The sequence below is a fragment of the Notolabrus celidotus genome, chromosome 23, assembly GCF_009762535.1.
Source record: "Notolabrus celidotus isolate fNotCel1 chromosome 23, fNotCel1.pri, whole genome shotgun sequence".
NCBI lineage: Eukaryota > Metazoa > Chordata > Actinopteri > Labriformes > Labridae > Notolabrus > Notolabrus celidotus.
In genome coordinates, this window is record NC_048294.1 from 23,546,423 (window position 1) to 23,567,110 (window position 20,688).

At 40.1% G+C, this 20,688-nt stretch overlaps 1 protein-coding gene across 4 annotated transcripts in view; it reads right to left on the reverse strand.

Moving 5' to 3' along the window:
- LOC117807607 (RAS guanyl-releasing protein 2) overlaps positions 1 to 20,688 on the reverse strand; it is a 102,064-nt gene that overhangs the window by 66,304 nt on the left and 15,072 nt on the right. For all 4 annotated transcript variants that reach the window (XM_034676944.1, XM_034676942.1, XM_034676945.1 and 1 more), the window contains exons 2-6: positions 8,215 to 8,342; positions 7,938 to 8,040; positions 7,626 to 7,682; positions 5,351 to 5,482; positions 3,316 to 3,466 (exon numbers count right to left, since the gene is read on the reverse strand). In XM_034676944.1, coding sequence (XP_034532835.1) covers positions 3,316 to 3,466; positions 5,351 to 5,482; positions 7,626 to 7,682; positions 7,938 to 8,040; positions 8,215 to 8,284 — 513 coding nt within the window. In that variant the 5' untranslated portion in view covers positions 8,285 to 8,342. The remainder of the gene's footprint in view (positions 1 to 3,315; positions 3,467 to 5,350; positions 5,483 to 7,625; positions 7,683 to 7,937; positions 8,041 to 8,214; positions 8,343 to 20,688) is intronic.

A 20,688-nucleotide genomic window follows, 5' to 3' on the forward strand; every position in this document is an offset into this window, starting at 1 on the left:
TCCATGATAAATACAAATCATCCACTAGATCTTCAAATCTGCAGACGTGGGGAGTAAAACCGACCTTTGTGTTTATTAAGACAGCCTACAACTAGCATGCCTCCCTCCTAAGCTCCTTGTTAGCACACATTTGTGCAGGTAATGAAAAACGAAGGGGGGATTCAGTATTATTTTATACAGTCTATGGGCTGAACAAGCTCCGAGCTCTGACTCCGTGACAGACCGGATATTGTTGTTACGTAACAAAAACACGGAAGTCTGAAACGGCTGGTTTCACACACATTTACAGAAAGGTGGAGAAATCAGAACAGGGGCAGAATGGATTTTTTTCATTCTCGGGGGGTTTGTAGACATGCCAGGGAAACATATTTCAGGTAGAGAACCATTAAAAAGTCCATTTTGCATGATATGTCACCTTTAATTATTTTCAACATTGTAGATTAATACTGAAGACATCAAAACTATCAAATAATCTGGTTTTGCCATAATCTGGATTACAACAGTAGTCAAATAGTGCTTTCCATTGTGTGCTAACACTACCTCTGAACAACACAACTGATGGTCTCAAACACATTAAGAAGGCAAGTCATTCTACAAATGAACTCTTGACAAGGCTCATGTTCATTAGAAAACTTTCCAGGAGACCACTTCATGAAGCAGACTGAGAGAATACCAAGAGTGTGTAAAGCTGTCATGAAGGAAAAAGGGGGGCTACTTAACAGAATCTAAAATATAAAACAGATTCTGCTTTGTTTAACACTTTTTGTTCATTCAATAATTCCATATATGTTCTTTCAGAGTTTTGATGTCTTCAGTATTAATCTACAGTGTTTACAATCATTACAATAAATACAAACCCTTGAATGAGAAGGTGTTTCCAAACTTTTAACTGGTAGTGTACATTGGTTCCCTGTAGAGGCCTGACAGATAAACTCAAACTCTTATGTCTCTCAATCAGAGAGGACCAACCGACATTTCCATACTAGGTGCAAACCTGATAGCAGAGTGGTAAACAGCAGCTAGAGGTTTAAGAGCAGTTACATGCATGTAAGTCATATCCAAAACAAAGAGAAGAAGAGCTTCAGGAATCAGCTTCCTTCAAAATAATGGGAAGTTAGTTTTGTGTCGATCTAAATAAAACTACCTTTTAAGATACATTTCTTGCGAGAGCTTATCATCGATCCATACACCAAGATATTTATACTCTTTAACTCGCTCAGTATTAATTCCTTTGCTCTGGAGAACAACATAAATGTAGTTCATAAAATCATTCAGAGCCGTTTGTAAAACACTAAAAGAACACCGAAGGTTGTCAAAAGCTTGCTGAGCAGAGTCTGCAATACAAGCTAAGCTGATTAGCTTAGCTTAGCATAAAGACTTGAAACGGAGGGAGGAGTAAGCCTCCCTCTGTCTGAAGATAATAAAACATAACATCCTCCAATCTGTTCATAAACAGGTTTTATGAAGACAGTTTTTCTTCTTATCATAGAGGGACTTGCACACCATACATAAGTCTTACTGTATCTGAGATTTGCCTCAAGGATTTAGACTTTTGGAATATATTAACATCCCTGAGTCACCGTCGAATGAAGACAATCTTTATAAAAACCTATCTTGTTTAACTTTCACACGTCTAAATCAACCAGCAACCTCCACCTGCGAGAACTGACACTAATGCGGAAGTGTTAAAAAGTGTCCGCTTGAGGATGACTCTGGAAGTACCTGAAACCACATACACACCAATTCAAAAAAGCTGATCTTTGCAGCAGAAATAAACATGTTCACGGGGTGAGATGTGAGACAAACGATAACAACAAACGCGGTGAACAGAAGACTAAAAAACTGTCCAATCAGAAAACACAAGGACTCTGTCCCAGCAGCCAATCAGACACCATTGTGACTGTGCACGCCCCGACTAACATAAATAAAGTATACTTGCGCGCGAGCAGCTCTGTAAGCTGCGAGCAGGAGGGGCACAGCGCGCAGGGGAAACAGCTGCACGCGCAGATTAAATCTGTAAGCACTCAGTTCACTTCTTCACAAGCTCTAAAGGTAGTTTTCCTCTCCCAGGCTGAACATTTGCTCTCTTGAGCAGAGAAATGTTGCATGTGAGTGATGTGTATGTGCCATAGACTGTATAAATAATGGACGTAGTATCCGTGACGTCACTCATCTGTTCCTGAGTGCTGTTTTGGAACTAATCGGCGACGGCAGCCATATTGGAAATATTGAACTCAACCCAAAAAGTGTTAGGTAAAGAGGGTGGGTTTGAGCCTGTGTGTGCCAATAGAGAAATTAGCGACGTAGACCCAAGCCGTTTTTTGAACCAGGCTGTAAACATGTTTATTTCTGCTGTAAAGATCGGCCTCTTTGAATGGGTGTGGATGTGGTTTCCGGTGTTTCTGTTGCCAGCCTCAAGTGGACACTCAATGAACTGCAGTTTGTAACATTTCCACATGGGCTTCATATTTTGAGACAGGAAGTTGCCGCTTGGTATGCGCTCACAAGGACATTTTTTCTGCATGGTCTCTATGATTTGCGTGCGGGTTCCACTTCTCCTCGTGTGAGGATCTCGTCTGTTCCCGCGATAAATTTCTCAGCAATTTCACGCCTGGCACAAAAAACGAGTGTAGTCTGGATAGGACTTCTCGATCGGCACACACTGTACGGGGGGTGAATTTTTTCATAACACGAACATATTAAGATTACGAGTTTGCCATTATGAGAGGCACAGCTGACTTGATTGACAAGCGGGAACACTGGAGCTGTTAGCGAGGAGTCTTAACAGAAGTTTGGTTGAGTTGAACATTTCCAATATGGCTCCCGCCAACGATCGGCCTGAAAACAGCGCTTCAGAAACAGACTCGTGACGTCACGGAGACTACGTCCATTATGCACACTGTCTATGGTCTAAATAAAGGAAAGTATCATATTCGAGAGAGTAGGCTCAGTTATATACATTTCTCTGGATACTTTGTTTACTTCAACATTGAGCCAGAGGGAAAAGAGGGAAAAAGCAAAAACAAATCATTTCCGCTGCCCCCATCTCGCCACCAACACCATCACAGCGGTGCCATTTAAATCAAAACAAACACGATAATTGATGTTGCTTCCCGATATAACTCTCAAAGAGGAAACTGTTAAAGACAACAAATATAATTACTGCCAGTGAAAGCAGATTTAAGTGCTATTGCTTAGCAACTACTAAGTGTGTGCAGCATGATAATTATGATAATTTACTGACAATTTAAAGACTTAAAAAGCTGTAAACACATATGCTCACAACTGTGACCCTCAGATTACGCTCAGACTGACCAGGATCTTGCAGAAGGATTTATACTCCAAGTAGGTCAGGTGTTCAGCCAGTTCACATGAGTCCAGGTGGTCAAACAGCAGGGACATTTTCCTCTTTTTGGACACTGATGGGACACGCTGGGTGACCTGTCGCTTCCATTTGTACGACGGCCTGTGAGGGACGATAAAACAAAGGAAATGTAATGAAGAGGTTTTTCTTAAGTAAACACCAAACTGCTCTTGCAGATCAGCTTTATGGCTAATGTATATTTTATAGCTTGCATAAAGTTGTGCAAGCACTCATCACTTTTCCCCAGAGGCTGAAGGGATGTATTCACACAGCTCTCTTAGTCAAGTCAAGCGTTTTAAACCCAAAGACAGAAAATCCTCCTCTCACAGGGTCTGGACACAACACATATTAGATTTCTTTACTTGGAAAATCACTAAATTAATTCCCTTTTCACCATAAATCATTGTGTGGGGCGCTGTTTGTAAAGTTGTGCAAACCGAAAATAACAGCAACATTTCTCCACAATTAGCTCCAAAAGGTCATAAAAATAAAAGAGATACAGATATCCTAACCATAGTCGGTCAGTACTGACTCCTATGGGTTACAGCCGGACTGCCCGCTGCAAATGTTTTAAAGGCAGTTTTGGAGTCCAGTAAGAGATTTCACAACGCTCAGAGACAGAAGTGACCCAGTCTTTGGTACGGACAAGCTGAGTTGCTATTGCTAAGTCTGTATCACTTTATGAAGCTTTTATTTTGGTATTTCCCCTAGGCGGCAGTGTGAATTTGCATATCAGCTAAATATTTAGGATTGCAAAGCAACATTTAACATTTAGATTTGTATTTAATATTTAGATTTATATCTAACCTTTAGATATATATTTAACATTTAGATTTAATGTTGAACATTTAGATTTAGATTTAACATTTAGATTTAAAGCTGAACATTTAGATTTATAGTTAACATTTATATTTATATTTAACATTTATATTTATATTTAACATTTAGAGTTAATGCTGAACAATTAGATTTATATTTAACATTTAGATTTAATGCTGAACATTTAGATTTATATTTAACATTTAGATTTAATGCTGAACATTTAGATTTATATTTAACATTTAGATTTAATGCTGAACATTTAGATTTAATGCTGAACATTTAGATTTATAGTTAACATTTATATTTATATTTAACATTTATATTTATAGTTAACATTTATATTTATATTTAACATTTATATTTGTAGTTAACATTTATATTTATATTTAACATTTATATTTTATAGTTAACATTTATATTTATATTTAACATTTATATTTATAGTTAACATTTATATTAATATTTAACATTTATATTTATATTTAACATGTAGATTTAATGCTGAACATTTAGATTCATATTTAACATTTAAATTTAGATTTAACATTTGTATTTATATTTTACATTTATATTTACATTTTACATTTAAATTTAGATTTTACATTTATATTTATATTTAACATTTATATTTAACACTTATATTTATATTTAGAATTTGGATTTAACAGTGATTTTAACTTCATATATTTTTCACAACAAAATCAAATGTGAAGAACATCACAAATATATTCCTCTAAATGTGATAAAAAAAGTGACTTTTAAAGATTCATTCTACATTTTTAGGATGTTTTGGGGCTAAATGTGGAACAATGTAGCTGTTATTTTCGATGTGCACAACTTTACAAACAGCTCCCAATATCATTGCAGCTCTGCAAACTACACTTATTGAAATGCAGAGTTTGGTAGAGGGAATGTCTCTCTGCTTCTGGGAGTGAAAAAAGGACTCCATAATGCCTCCTCCCTGTGGAGCACCAAAGGGAAGTTGAGGCCACACAAGAATGGCTTTTATGGGAAAAGGAGAAGTCAATGACCCTGAACAACACAACTCAGCAAAGTCTGAGAACAGGCAATAAAAAAGGGCACACACTGACCCAAACACTCATACACAGACATTCATTCACACTGTCAACAACATGCACAGCTTTCAGCAACCAGCGCACTCACACACTGTCCAGGTCAATGAGCTGACTCTGGCTCTCGTTGCCCTCGGTGGTCAGGAGGTCTTTAAAGTCTTTGATCTGGTCGGCCAGCTCCGGGTTCAGATTGAACTCTGCTGGAAACTCGCAGATCCAGTACCTGGAGGGCAGAACAAAGAGATGAAAAGAGAGGAAAGTGATGAAAAATGCTACAGAGAGAAAGACTTTTCTACATCAGCTGAATAATTTGGCTGTTAAATCAATGTGCATTATTCAGGTAGCTTATAGAGGATGCTAAACAGTCATGTTTTTGTTTGACAATCAGCTCCCAACATGTTGACGTCTATAAATAAAATCATAAATCCATTGCTAATACCTGTATTCTTCAGTGAAACCTTAAATAGAGGCATATAAAGACAATTACACTAGTCTTAGCGCCAAAAGGCTAACATTAACTAGCCTTGGCATCACAGTACAAATTACAGCTGCTACTAGCAACTCTTGTTTTTAGAGCTGCAAAGGAACACTGCTAGCTCCCGCAAGTCAAGCTAGCAAACTATCAGTGTTTAATTTGTCCAATCATACTCTTTATTTCTGTATTTCTAACTTTATTTTGAGTTAAATTATTGAAAACAATAAAAACGAAAAATAAAGCCATTCCCTGTAAAAACCTGGGTTCCTCTTATTCTCTACAGCTGATGCCAGGAGAGGCTAAGCTAATCTTAGGTAAGCTAGCCAAGCAGTAGCCTTCCAAAGCTTAGCAGGGGTTCAGATGTAGGATGACACCACATGAAATGTGTCATGATTGTGACAGCAATCATGTAAATAAAGGTTTAGAAGTTAATTTAGTATCACTGATGGCATGTTTTTGTGAAACACCCTCATATTGGCAGTGGTGGGAAGTAAGAAAGTACATTTATTTGAGTAATGCAGGCTACTTAATTTAAGTACAATTTTTGAGTATCTGTACTTTAGTATTATTTTTGGGGAAACATTCCTTTTACTTCACTACATTTCTATCAATGTTCTAGTTACTCACTACTTTTGCTTTGAAGTCAGCTCATGAATTTCCTCCTCTTTTCTGAAATCTGATCCTAAGACAGTAAACTGTGTTTGTGTAGTTCTGTTTGTCTCAGTGGTTTAGGCGTACCTGTATATCGTGCGTCTCCACAGTTGAACATGAAGCAAACACAGAGCATCACTCAGATCAGGCAGTTCATTTAGAGGTGGTAATGATTGCTATAATTCTCCACCTGAGCACCCATGTCCATATCCTCAGCCCATGTTAGAGGTTTTTGAAATGAAGAATGATATGTATGGTTTGAAATGTTCTCCTTGTTTCCCACTCTGACCAAACAAACAAACATTCACTGTCCAACCTGAGAAAGAGTGTTGAGCTACGTAACGTTTGTTTCATTCCAGATGAACATTTCAAACTAAGTTGTCTGTGCTTGGAGTAACTTAGTATCTGTTTTTATTCCATGGTGTAGTTTTTAAAGATTTCAATGGTTTCTAAATAAACATGATGTAACAGAATGTACTCTATGTATTCTTGACTGTCATCATGCTTTGTGAAAATACAACGTTTTGAGATATTTTAAGAACTAATTTGAATACTTCAGTATTTTTAAAAGCAAGTACTCCAGTACTTTAACTTAAAGGCCCTGTGAAGAGTTTTGAACTGGCTGAGAAACAGACTGAAAATGATACAGATGCCTCTTTAAGACCTTCAATAGCAAACAAGACCATCAGGAACAACACTGACACCTTCTCTGTAGTCATTTTTAATGCCTGAAACCGCCCTGATGTGGTAGGTGTCAGACCAGATGATGGACATCTCGCTTCAGAAACAGCCTTTATTTGACTGTTTTCGTGGAAAATAATCACATTGTCTGATAAAGTTGACTTTTAAAAGACAACAGGATGAGGTTTTTGTTGAAAACACTACTTTTGCATGTATAGGACAAGAGATAAGAGGTATCACTTTGTCCACAAGGGCGCGCCAGAATCGATACAAAACAAAAGTTCCTCACAGCAGCTTTAAGTAATAATTTGACTGAACAACTTTCACTTGTATTGGAGTCATATTTGACCAGGAGGATCTATACTTAAGTGTAATGAAACTGTGTACTTTGTCCAGCACTGCATATTGGAAATTAACAACCTGCTTGTCATTGGCTGCTACTCAAGGCTTGGTATTAGAGCAGTTTTTAGGAGGGAAAATAGTATTGTAATATTTCTTAAACATTTATCTCAATGTTCAGAGAGCAGCAGCACTAAAAGGATGAATGACAGTTCATTACTTGACAAGGTGGCATATCTTTGTTCTTCGCTCTGCAGAGCAGCTCTCGTCTTGAGATCTAAACCAAAAGTTAAGGGATAACTTTGCTGCAAATTTCTGACAAACTTTGTTTTTACACTCGCAGATTCTAGAAACAACAAACAAACAGCTTTTCTTTGTCATGGTTCATTATTTTATGCAGCTTTTTAAAGCCCCTACAAAAGAGTCACTCTATCGTTCTGAGAGCAGCATGTGCAGACATAATGACCTACAACAACACAGAAGAAAACAGAAGACATCTCTGAGGAAGGGAAAAGGCAAAGGTAAAGGATACTTGAGCACCAGCTGCTTCGTCATCTCAGTTGAAGGAAGGTACCAAGGTTGCATCATTAGAAACATGCGGACCAGGTTAGTATCCTTCAAAGTGCCCTTTTCATCTAGAAACACAAGAGAGCCTGTCAGTCAACATAATGAGCATTTACTGTCACACATGATATCAGATATCTTGTTCTGTTGTCGTAGTTAGAGAGCCAGATTCCCATTAACTGCACTGAAGTAGCTTAAATAGAACCCAACATCTTATATGAATAAATAGTGTTATAATAACCAACCGAAGGCTTGGATGCACGCCTCCACCAGCTCATCCACTGTGGCCGACTGCTCTGATAATATGGACTCCATCCTTCCTCTCCGCTCAGTTATTGCCCTCGTTACTCCCTCTGGTTCGACTCCCGTGCCTCTAAATGAACACAAAAGAAGAAGATGTAGAGAAAGGATCAAAGGGGAGTAATTATGAAGCAAAGACGGGCAGAGAATATGAGATTCTTGGTGGTCCTGGCTGCAGGTTGGAATTGTTGTGCCTGCAGTAATTTTGTATTCCACCCCACACTGCAGGAAGATAATCAGTGACTGATCACACTCACACTGAAGGCAGGTTGATTTAATTAGGATATCTGCCTGTCAATATCATCCTCTGATGTAATGATGGATTAATCAGAGCCAACAAATTCAAGATGTCAATCTGCAAAGATCTGCATTCAGATAAGAAAGGAGTTAGATTTAAGTATGTTCTAAAATTAATGGAAGGATTTGCATTTGCATAAGTATAAAAACACTTTGGTCCTATTCAATATTATGAATCAATTTGCAGTATGCCAAAATATATGCAGTTTCTTCAACCTATTATTTGCATTTGCTTTTACCTACTGGTATCACCCTGCTGTTTAAGACTCTTTTTATTTGAATTGAATTGAATTGAATTGAATGTCCCCTATTTTCATCCTTTATTAAACCAATAACTCAACTCCACTTTATTTACATATCACCTTTCATACATACAAGCATGCAGCTCAAAACGCCTCACAAAAGAACAGAGATAGAAAATAGCATAAATGGGTAAAATAGTAAAAAACATAATCATAGAAATACTTAAATTAAAAATAAATCAATACAGTAAAATTTCTAAAATAAGTAAGAGTAGAAAGAAAAATTTAAAATCAGTTAATGTTAAAAAGATCAGAAATATACAAGAAATGAATAGATGACTAAGTAAGATAAATAAATGTTAAAACAGTATTTTGTAACTCCAGCTGTCCGGCGGTCCTGCTCTGTGCTGTGTTCTGAAAACACAACCGATGGGTGCTGATGGACGAGAGAGCACAGAAACGGACCGCAGTGGAAACGGAGACAGACTGGACACGGATCTGGTGGAAGTCCTGTGGGAGTGACAGTGCAGCAACCATCCACTGCCAGGGGCTGTAGTTCTGGTTAACGGCTGCGATTCTCTACTATCTGGATGTAAACACATCTTTACTCTGCAAAGAGGACTGGAGGCTGGTGGTGCTAGCATTGCTAATGTTAGACGCACTCAGCAAACCTACAGACTCTGATCCTGTGTTTGGCCTTGTTAAATAAATTGCACTCAGTTTTGAGTGTTTTACAAGTGTTTTTTTACCTTTAGACTTGTGGGTTAGTCAGAGTTTAACAACCAGGCAAATATCTGCTTCAAAGCATTCCTACTTAGTAATGAGGTGATCTACAAAATAGCAGAAAGAAGACCTAAAATAGTTCCACCCTAGCCTCACAGCCACTGCACAACATTTAAAGCTGAAGCTCCAAGAATAATATGAAAGACTAATGCACCACTCACAAATCTCTCATCATTTCTTTCTTCTTCTTTGGTACCTTTCACTGACCTGCTTTTGAAAACATATTATTTTGTAACTCAACATTTTGTTAAATATCTATCTATGTCTCTCTTAAAGGATTCCAAGAGTGTTCTAAAACTTCTTGAAACTTTAACGAGTGAGGTCCGATTCATCCCTCTTTGACACAGAAGTGGTGAACTTCCTGCATAAATGCAAATTTAGCACGAAACCAAGATCATTATTTGACAGCACACACATACACAGACGGGCCATGGACCTCATTGTGGCTTCTAACAAACCCTGATAAACAGCCACACGCACAATCAACAGGAAACCGCCATGTTAATCTCTTCTTTACATGCTCCAATTCAAGACACGGCGCAAACGTGTGTGTTTGATGCATGTGAGAAAAAAAGTGTCCATGCATGGTGGCATTTCGTATGATTGCACATTCCTTGAAAAAATAAGACTGGGGACTGGATGCAAACTGGTGTTTTCTAGGTGATTGAGTCTGCAGGGAACCATGACAACCACAGCTTACAGCCCAGCCACTATTTCACAACATACACACACACCTCTACACACAATGCAGATGCACAAAATACATGTTTTCTTCCAGGAGTAGTGTGGTGGAGAAGTAGCCTGAGGGGATCTATTTTGGTACTATAATCCTGACTGCATTTATTGTGTATGAGGAGGCAAAACACACTAATCCTCTCCTCTGCACAGGCTGCGTCTCGATCTGGAGCTAAAACAGGAGATAAAAGAAGCCTCTGGATATTTTGGTGCCTTCCTGATAAGCGTGACGGTAACGCTGAGGTTATGCTCCAGGAACAAAGTTGGGCCACAAAATCCACAACAGCACACCCCGCTAATGGCTCTCGAATGCTGTGGTGTCGTTTCAGAGAGTGAGACGGGGTGTGATGATGATGAGTGTGTGTACGTATCTATTGTCCCTGACACAATGAAGCCTTCCACTGCGCTGTCTCTGCTGCAGCGCAGTGGGCGGACACACTCAATTATAGGCTTCAGGAGCTGTCTCAGCCACACGCTTACACACACACACACACACACACACACACACACAGAATGAGAAGGGAATAAAAAGCTTCAGTCATCAATCCGACGGAGTGAGAGTAAGTATGATGATGAGTAGGAAAGAGCAGGAGTCGCCAAGTATGCACATTCTCTCTCTCTCTCTGTCTACTCAAGCAGAAGTAGAGATACTCGTGTTAGAAAATACCAAGAAATGTATGAACTGAAATATTTTACTGTAAAAGGGAAGACAAGCATTCTGAAATGCACCAAGGTTTTAAAGGTAAATGTATGAAGCTCATTGATTCTCACGTCATAACCAAGCAGCAACCTCTGGTCTCAAGATATGAAGCCCATGTGGAAGTGTTATAAACTGCAGTTCATTGAGCGTCCACTTGAGGCTGGCTGCAGAAACACCGGAAACCACATACACACTCATTCAAAGAAGACGATCTTTACAGCAGAAATAAACATGTTTACAGCCTGGTTCAAAAAAAGGCTTGGGTCTACGTTGTTAATTTCTTTATCAGCACACACTGTACGGGGTACATGTTTTTCTAACGTGACGGTTCAGAAGATATTAAGATTACGAGTTTTTGCCCAAATAAGGACATGACTGACTTGACTCCCGGTCGGGAACGCACAGCTTTTGGCTAGGAGGCTCAAACCCCGCCTCTTTAAGTCACACTCTTTTGGTTGAGTTCAACATTTCCAATATGGCTCCCACTGACGATTGGCTTCAAACCAGAGCTTCAGTAACAGATGGGTGACGTGGACACAGATACTACGTTCATTATTTATACAGTCTATGGTCATAACTGGGAGGCTACAGTTAAATCCTTCCAGCTATAAGCGATATATAAAAGGACATAACATAAGAAATAATGAACTTTTTCTTTGCTCAAATGTTAAAAATAGTCTTTTAATTTCACCTACTTTGTCTAGTTGAATCTTTCATGGCTTGCACTTACAAACGTATCAGCAAAGAAATCATCTTTCCAGCACCTAAACAACTAACTACAAAAACTAGAATACTGTGAAAAAGTTGAAGGGTTTTTTCTGTAATTGAATTTAAAAAGGTAAACTTTTATACACTAACAGTCAAACGTTTGGAAACACCTTCTCATTCAATGGTTTGTATTCATTTTAACTATATGAAACATCAAAAAATGATCAAAACAATGAAAGAACATATATGGAATTATTCAATTAACAAAATTGTTAAATTACAGAGTTGTGAAAAAATTAACCTTGTACAGTGTGTGCCAATCGAGAAATGAGCTATCCAGACTACACTTGTTTTTTGTACCAGGATGTAAACATGTTTATTTCTGCTGTAAAGATCAGTTTTTTTGACTTGGTGTGTACATGGTTTCAGGTACTTCAGGAGCCAGCCTCAAGTGGATCCTCGATGAAGTACAGTTTTTAGCACTTCCGCATTGGACTCATATTTTGAGACCGGAGGTTGCTGCTTGGTAGAAATGCACAATGGGAGGTCACAATGATGCAAAGAAGCCAATTTTCCTCACAGAAATTAGTCTCTTTCTAAGATCTGAGATGCTGAAGGTGTCGTGGAATTTTCATAATCTTATATATGCGTATGTAAGAATGTTTAACTATTCTATTCTTTCAGTCTCAATGTCAAGTAGAATAACTTGATTCCTATGTCATCTGTTACGGGCGAGATCGTGTCAGGGTAGTAGTCAAGGTCTCTCCCCCTGCTCCTGTCTTTATCTATGTTTCATGGCCGACTTACTGTCTCCAGAAGTTATCTAACTTTAGCGTCATCTTCGGAGGGAATAAATACCGTGCCTGAGGATTTGTCTGTCAGAACTGACTTGGCATTGCACTGCACTCTCCTGCCTGTGTACTGTTATGTTAGTTCTCCTTGATCAAGTTCTACATAAACTATTTCAACGTAAGCCATCCGAGTCTCCTGAGTCTTCTGTGTCCAGTGTCCAGTTTGTTGCTGAATTCCATCACAGAAGGAACCAAAATTTGAGCCAAAATGAAGTGGGTCTAAGTCAAAACAATACCAAGGTACAAATATCTGAAAGACAGCAGTGGGTGGGGTCAACTCACTCTCCCATCAGAGCAGGGAGGAGGAGTTAGAGATGGTTAGGTGTGGTCAGGTGTGGTCCTTTATCTTCCCTTTGTCTCTGAACACGCTAGCACTGCTGTCAGGTTAAGTCGTAAGGAAGCAGAGACGTTGATATACGCCCCACAAACTGAGCATGTAAGTAAATGCCTTACTGAAATAGAGAAAGGTAATGTATTTGGTTTGAGATGAACTTGTATTCGAACAACAGGAACTGAAGAGAAACACTGCTAATCCTCCATTTGGATTCATGGATGCATTATTTGTGTAAGTTCAGTCCTGTTCTTGTTTATTGTTGTCCTCAATTACAAATCCATCATCCATTCTTCACCAATCCACCTCAATTTACCCTCTTGTGATCAATAAACGGTGGAAGACTCTTGGCTTCCTACACCAGCTAAGGGTTCAAATGATCTCCATTTTTCTAAGGTAGCACTTATTACAGCAGAGTGCTGTTCTTTTCAACAGGAGTAAAGTTTTTGTACTTTTATTCTCCCCCCATCTGGGAAAGAGTGACATATTGATCTTTGAATATAATAAGTACAATTATGAGGCACGGGGTCAGAAAAAACGGAGCGATACAGAGCAAAGAGGGACCCAAACCATGTGCTGGAGCTAAAAATAGACATGAAAGTTACTGTGACAGCAGCTAAGGTCACCACAGGAACTAAGTCTGAGCTACCAGCACAGAGCAGAGCTGCAGGTCTGAAACCTCAAAGTAAAATACTGAGCAGTGCAAGGCAAGGCAAGGCAAGGCAGCTTTATTTGTATAGCGCATTTCATACACGAGGGCAACTCAATGTGCTTTACATTAACACATTAAAAGCATTGGAGACATTCAGACAGGCATAAAAGAACATAATTAAAATGACAAATATGATAAAACAGAAAAGAAAAGGAAAATTAGAAATATATTAAAAATTACATTAAAATTTTAATTTAAAGTGAGTTAAAATAATCTAAGATAGGAAGGCAGAGGTAAATAAAAAAGTCTTAATCTTTGATTTAAAAGAGGTGAGAGTTTGAGCAGACCTACAGCTTTCAGGGAGCTTGTTCCAGATATGTGGAGCATAATGACTAAACGCTGCTTCACCATGTTTCGTTCTGACTCTAGGAACTGAAAGCAGACCAGTACCTGATGACCTCAGAGGTCGAGGTGGTTCATAAAGTAGTAGCAGATCAGCAATGTATTTTGGGCCTAAACCATTCAGTGCTTTATAAACCATCAGCAGGATTTTAAAGTCTATTCTCTGACAGACAGGAAGCCAGTGTAGAGATCTAAGAACTGGAGTAATGTGGTCTACTTTTTTGGTCCTTGTTAGGACTCGAGCAGCAGCATTCTGTATGAGCTGCAGCCGTCTGATGGACTTTTTAGGGAGTCCTGTAAAGACCCCGTTACAGTAGTCTAGTCTGCTAAAGATAAATGCATGGACAAGTTTTTCTGCATCCTGCTGAGACATAAGTCCTTTAACCCTCGATATATTCTTAAGGTGATAGTAGGCTGACTTTGTAATTGTCTTAATGTGGCTGCTGAAATTAAGGTCTGAGTCTATGATTACACCAAGGTTTCTGGCTTGGTTTGAACATTTCATCATTGCAGATTGGAGCTGAGCAGTAACCTTTAACCTTTCTTCCTTGGCTCCAAAAACAATCATTTCAGTTTTTTCTTTGTTTAACTGAAGAAAGTTCTGGCTCGTCCAGTCATTGATTTGTTCAATGCATTTACTCAGTGTTTGTATGGGACTATAATCCCCTGGTGATATGGTGATGTAAATGTGTGTGTCATCTGCATAGCTATGGTATTTTATTTGGTTGTTTCTAATTATCTGACCTAAGGGGAGCATGTAGATGTTGAATAGTAGAGGCCCCAGAATGGATCCTTGAGGTACTCCACATACGATTTTCATCCGCTCAGATGTGTATTTACCTATAGACACAAAATAGTCCCGGTCATTTAAATAGGACTTAAGCCAATTTAGTACTGCACCAGAGATTCCCACCCAGTTTTCAAGTCTGTCCAGTAGTATCTTGTGGTCAACTGTGTCAAAAGCAGCACTAAGATCAAGTGATACCAAAACTGAAATTTTGCCATTGTCTGTGTTTAAATGAATATCATTGAGGACCTTGACTAGAGCGGTCTCTGTGCTGTGATGTGATCGGAATCCTGATTGGAAGACATCAAAACAGTCATTTATCATTAGATAATTGTTCAGTTGTTGAAAAACAGCTTTTTCAATAATTTTACTTAAAAAAGGGAGGTTTGATATCGGCCTATAGTTGTTCATTTCTGATGCATCTAAATTGTTCTTCTTCAGGAGTGGTTTAATTACTGCTGTTTTCATGGCCTGAAAGTTGCAGGTAGTTGATTGGTTCAACAGATTTGAGAATCAAACAATATCTACGAGATGATAAGCTCAGTCTTTCTTTGTTTTTACATCTCCACAAATAGAAAAGAAAAGCTGTTTCATGTTAGCATCTTAACTTCTGACCAGTAAACGAAACAGATCAGTACAATTGATTACACTGCACGTCTTCATCTCTCACTACAGCTCAGGGTGAGTTCAAGCAGGGACACAAAGGGTGACCACACGTCCAGGTTTGGCTGTGCTGCTCAGGAGGCATCTCCATTGAACATTTTGAGAAATATGTGCGCTTGATCTAAACTGAGGCTATTGTGACCAACATCATTCATCACCCCTCGTGCTTTTGAGGAACAGAAGGCCGATTGGTTCATTCTTCCTTCACTTATCAGGCCCCTCTCCTTTGGAATCATCTACCAGTCAGGGTCTGGGAGGCAGACACCCTCTCTACTTTTGAGAGTAGGCTTCAAACTTTCCTTTTTGATAAAGCTTATAGTTAGAGCTGGATCAGGCTTGGACCAGCTCTTAGTTATGCTGCTATAGGCTTAGACTGCCGGGGGAACTGACACACTGACACACTGGGATCCTATCTCACCCCCTTCCAACAACCCCCTCATCACTTACTTTAACTCTCCCTGCCCCATTAAAGTTACTAACCATAGATCTTTCTGGAGTCCCTGAGCTCCCTTGTCTCGTAGGTTCCTCTGAGCTGCCGTAGACGTCCTCCTGCTGTGGACGTTCAACACTCCAGATTCTGGTTCTGCTCGAGGTTTCTGCCTGTTAAAAGAAGTTTTACCTCTAAAGCTAAATACTGTGAGGTGCCATGCTCCTGGTGGATTAAGGTGGGGTCAGACTGGGTCTTATCCTGTCTTGGTGTTGGGTCTCTGTTCATAATTTGACATAGAGTGGTCTAGACCTGCTCTGTTTGTAAAAGCGTCTTGAGATAACGTTTGTTGTGATTTGGCGCTATATAAAGATTGATTGATTATGGGAGACATGAGGTTTCATCTTCTGAGGCACCTTGCACGGTGTTGAAAGGTGAGCTAATGAAAAATCTGGTATGACCGTGAGCTCATTCGTGTGGGTTTGCAGATTAATTAGAGTGTCTCTGTTTGGAGGTTTGAAAATATGGTCGACCTTTTCATTCAATGAAGTCTTCATTCATTCATGTCGCTCCCTCTCTGTCTCCTCCGTCTCTGGTCATCTGCAGTATGATGCACACACCGACTAATGAACAGGGGGAGAACCGGCAATTCTTTTTTTTACACATGGATTAGAAAGAAATGCATTAAGCCAACCATTCTGCATCCTCTGTACACCAGACTCCTATCCACTCCCAAAGAAACCTTGAACTGTGTCCTGCTCTCATCCGCACTACTCCATCAAGCATGTAAAAACATCATGACTGAGTCTAATCGACAAAAGCACTGCATAGTTCTTAGTTCTTAGTTCATAGTTCCATCCTTCTTTTGGACTTGTCTCTACAGAAATGAAGTGCAGACATCATTTTATGAATCTGCAATGGATCAGATCCTCTGACACGGGACTTCCACCAGATCCGTGTCCGGTCCGTCTCTGATCTGCTGCGGTCCGGCTCTGTGCTCACTCGTCCATCAACACCCACCGGTTGCGTTTTCAGAACACAGCACGGACCACCGGACAGCTGAGGTTTTGACCGAGGTTTTCCCGCGGTAATCACTAAATCAAGGATTCTCCTCCTCCTCTCCTCATCCATGTTGTCTTTCTGGTCCTCTAAAAACCTCTGACCTGTTGACTCCAGGCCTGGCTCCGCTCATCATGACGGTTTGTTGTTGTAGTTAAGTGAAATACGATCTGGTGATAACACAGAGTGTTTTATTCTGAAAATTAACCGGATGTTTTCATTTTGTTTTGGTGAAACCTGACTTCCTGTCCCGCTCCATCTGCTCTGTTGAGATTGATGCGTCGTGCTCCAGCATCCGGCAAAAATAGAAGTCTTGTGTATCTGATCTTGAGGACTCCGACCTGCCGGATCAGAGACGCAGCCGGAACGCAACGGAGCAGATCCAGTGGAAGTTAACACATTGACTAGAATAGAAACCTATCAGATCCGGTGGGTCCGGTGTCATGACGGACTGGATACCGCCACGGATCTGGTGGAATTTAGCGTCTCCGCAGACATTATTAATATTTGATCTACAACCTTGAATAACATTAGATATTTCCAGATACAGCCTCCTGTGACAATAGACCATTCCTAAGACCACTTCTCATTGTAGATTCTCCCCAAACAAACACTCCCCCTCAAATCTCATGAATATCACTGGACCAGAAGTGTCCTTGGAGTCTGGCGTCGCAACACAACAGGAGTCATTATCACCGATGGGAGTCATCCAGATCTGAGCTGAAAAGGATTTTTCTCAGACAAAACGGAGATCAGTTTCACTTCAGCATTTTTATCTTTCAGTTCAGAACAACCTGTCCCCGAGTGCAGAAAGAGGATATAAATGCTCTCATGAAAGTACCTCCTGCAGCTATTCCTCAGAGGCCTGAGCTCAGGGAGAAGGAGGGGGTTTTGGGGCCACCTGTGCAAAGGCTCGGCTTGTGACCGTCTTGATGATGAGACCATCTCGACTCATCCTTCATCATCTGCTGACATAAGCTTTCACAGAGGAATTCTCTCGCTGCTTCCAGGCAACTTCAGAGACTGATTCTGTCTTAACAAGCTCTCCCCCTCCGTCTTCTTTACGTATTTCCCCCGCAGTCTGATTCCTTATATTGTTCCTATAGCTGTGAAGCAGGAGATTGATTGTCAGGTGGCGCACACTGTGAGAGCTTTGGTGTCATCCTTGGTTGCCTGGTGACGACGATCCAGGGCCATCGATCAGGCAGATGCAGGGTGGGGTCGGGCGCAGCGGGGATAAAGGGAAGCTGACAGGGGCCTGGTCAATCCTGGTGATGCCGAATCTGCAGTGGGCACTGAAAATGTCACATCCTCTGACTGGATGCAGGGGGACCCTCTCACCCCTGTGCTAATACACCTGTTGATTATTTGTAGAGTCAATGATACTCCAGACTTCTATTAACTGCTGCTGTTACTTACACATTAACTATTAACACAAAAAAGTCTAATCAACAAGCTAAGAAAGTCTGCATGTTGCATTTACATACAGGCCTACTGAAAAATGAATTCATCTTTTCAGGAATAATCTATGTCATTGGAAATGATCTTCTTTTTCCTTTCTTGACTCTTTTTAGACAAATAAAATATCAGATCCTAACTAAAAACTTACTGAGCATAAAACAGGTCTATGATTTCCCTGCAACCAAATCCAAGTAAAAAGTCCTGTTTCCACCAAAAGAACCCAGAACTTTTAGTCTCAAAAGCATCTTTTTGAGAAGCTAAAGGTTCCCCCAGTTGTCTATGTTTCCTCTAAGGTCTGTTAGATTAGTCTGCTGATGAGCTCAAGACTCTTCTGAGTACTGCCAAGACCAATTACAAATACAATTTTCAAAATAAAAGTCCCTGCACTTTCAAAAAGTACCTTTCTTAGAAGCAGGTACCTTCTGGGAGATTCAATTAAGTCCTAGTGCCGAATGCAACAACCTGAATGATGAAACGTGATACAAATTAAGACATGATGCTAATTCATGAACACATGCAACAACTGCATAAGAAGCAAACATGCTGCAATTCCTAAAATACATAAAACAGTAAAGACTGGTACAAGAAGAGCTCCAGGCCTCTAAGGGCAACCAGAGGAACAGTATATTAGTGACGGGAAGAGTGAGGAAGACGAGGCAGCAAACTTATCAGACCACATGACAATAGACCCCGTAGGAGCAGAGTCTGTTTTGTTTCAGAGCACAGCATGGAGCAGGACCGCCGGACAGGATTCTCCTCCTCCTCTCATCATCCATGTTGTCTTTCTGGTCCTCTGAAAACCTCTGACCTGTTGACTCCAGGCCTGGCTCCGCTCATCATGACGGTTTGTTGTTGTAGTTAAGTGAAATACGATCTGGTGATAACACAGAGTGTTTTATTCTGAAAATTAACCGGATGTTTTCATTTTGTTTTGGTGAAACCTGACTTCCTGTCCAGCTCCATCTGCTCTGTTGAGATTGATGTGTCGTGCTCCGGCATCTGGCAAAAATAGAAGGCTTGCATATCTGGTCTAGAGGGCTCCGACCTGCCAGATCAGAGACACAGCCGGAACGCAATGGAGCGGATCCAGTGGAAGTTAACCCATTGACTAGAATAGAAACCTATCAGATCCGGTGCTATGGTGGATCAGAGACAGACCGAAAACGGATCTGGTGGAATTTGGCCGTGACAGTGCATCCACCTATAGTTCACTAGCTACAGTACATGAATTGATAGTCTGAGCTAACTTGAGCTACACTCTGAAGTCATTGCATAGCAAGCTGTTCATGAATATCATTTTTTTGATAAAAGTTGTGGGTGTGTTTTTGCTCTTCTTATAAAGTTGTGGTAAGTGAGGCCCGGCTCTTACAGACACTCAGCCCCTGCAGTGTCTATCATTACATGGTCTGATAGGAAGTTCACTGCCTCATCTTCCTCGCTCTCTCCGGTCAACGCCCCTGGAGGTCTGGAGCACATCTGTTAATTTGCAGTGTTTTGATTTTGCAGCACATTTGCTATTTTGTCTTTTTACATCATATTTTTTTTTCATTTGCATTTTTTTTTTTTTGCAGTTGCATATGTTTTGGACTTTTGCATCTGTTTATGAATTTGCACTTTTTTCCCAGTGAAGACCACACTTTGTTGGCCACTTTAACTATAGTCTCAGCAATATCTTACAGTCTGCAATCCCCCAGCGAGCTCCGTGGGAGGCCCATGAAACACATTGTTTGCATAATCTACCATGCTCAGATTCCGACCTTCATTGGATTACTTCTATAAAGTGAGTTTACATTTTACACTTTTCTCTAGATTTAAATCACACCACACTTTGTTTAGTGAGCCTTCTCACAAAGCCCACACATTAGGAGGAAACTGCAGGTATAAATCTTCAACACCTAAACTGCCACTAGCTTCGATTGATGATGAGACAGTGACAAACACACACACAATGATATCCATCCTGCCATCGATACTCTTCTAATGGGCTCATTTCCATGCTAGTAAATACCCCCAGCTAATGCACAGTCCATGCAGCCATTGATTTAGTGCTGTCCTTTCACCACTGGCCTTTGAGTAAAACATGTGATTGATGTTCGCATTGGGAATCATGAGTGAAGAGATGTGGGTGCATTTATCCTCTCTGATTAGCGGACACATTGTCTGATCATGCTGCTGCACACTAACAAAGGTTCTGTCACCTTTTTATGAAGACACAATAACGGTGCTGCTCCAGCAACACCTGTGTGAGGTGGTCAACCTAACTGACTTACAATAGACACAAGGAGGCTTTTCATGATCACCCAACAGGAAGAATTAGAGGG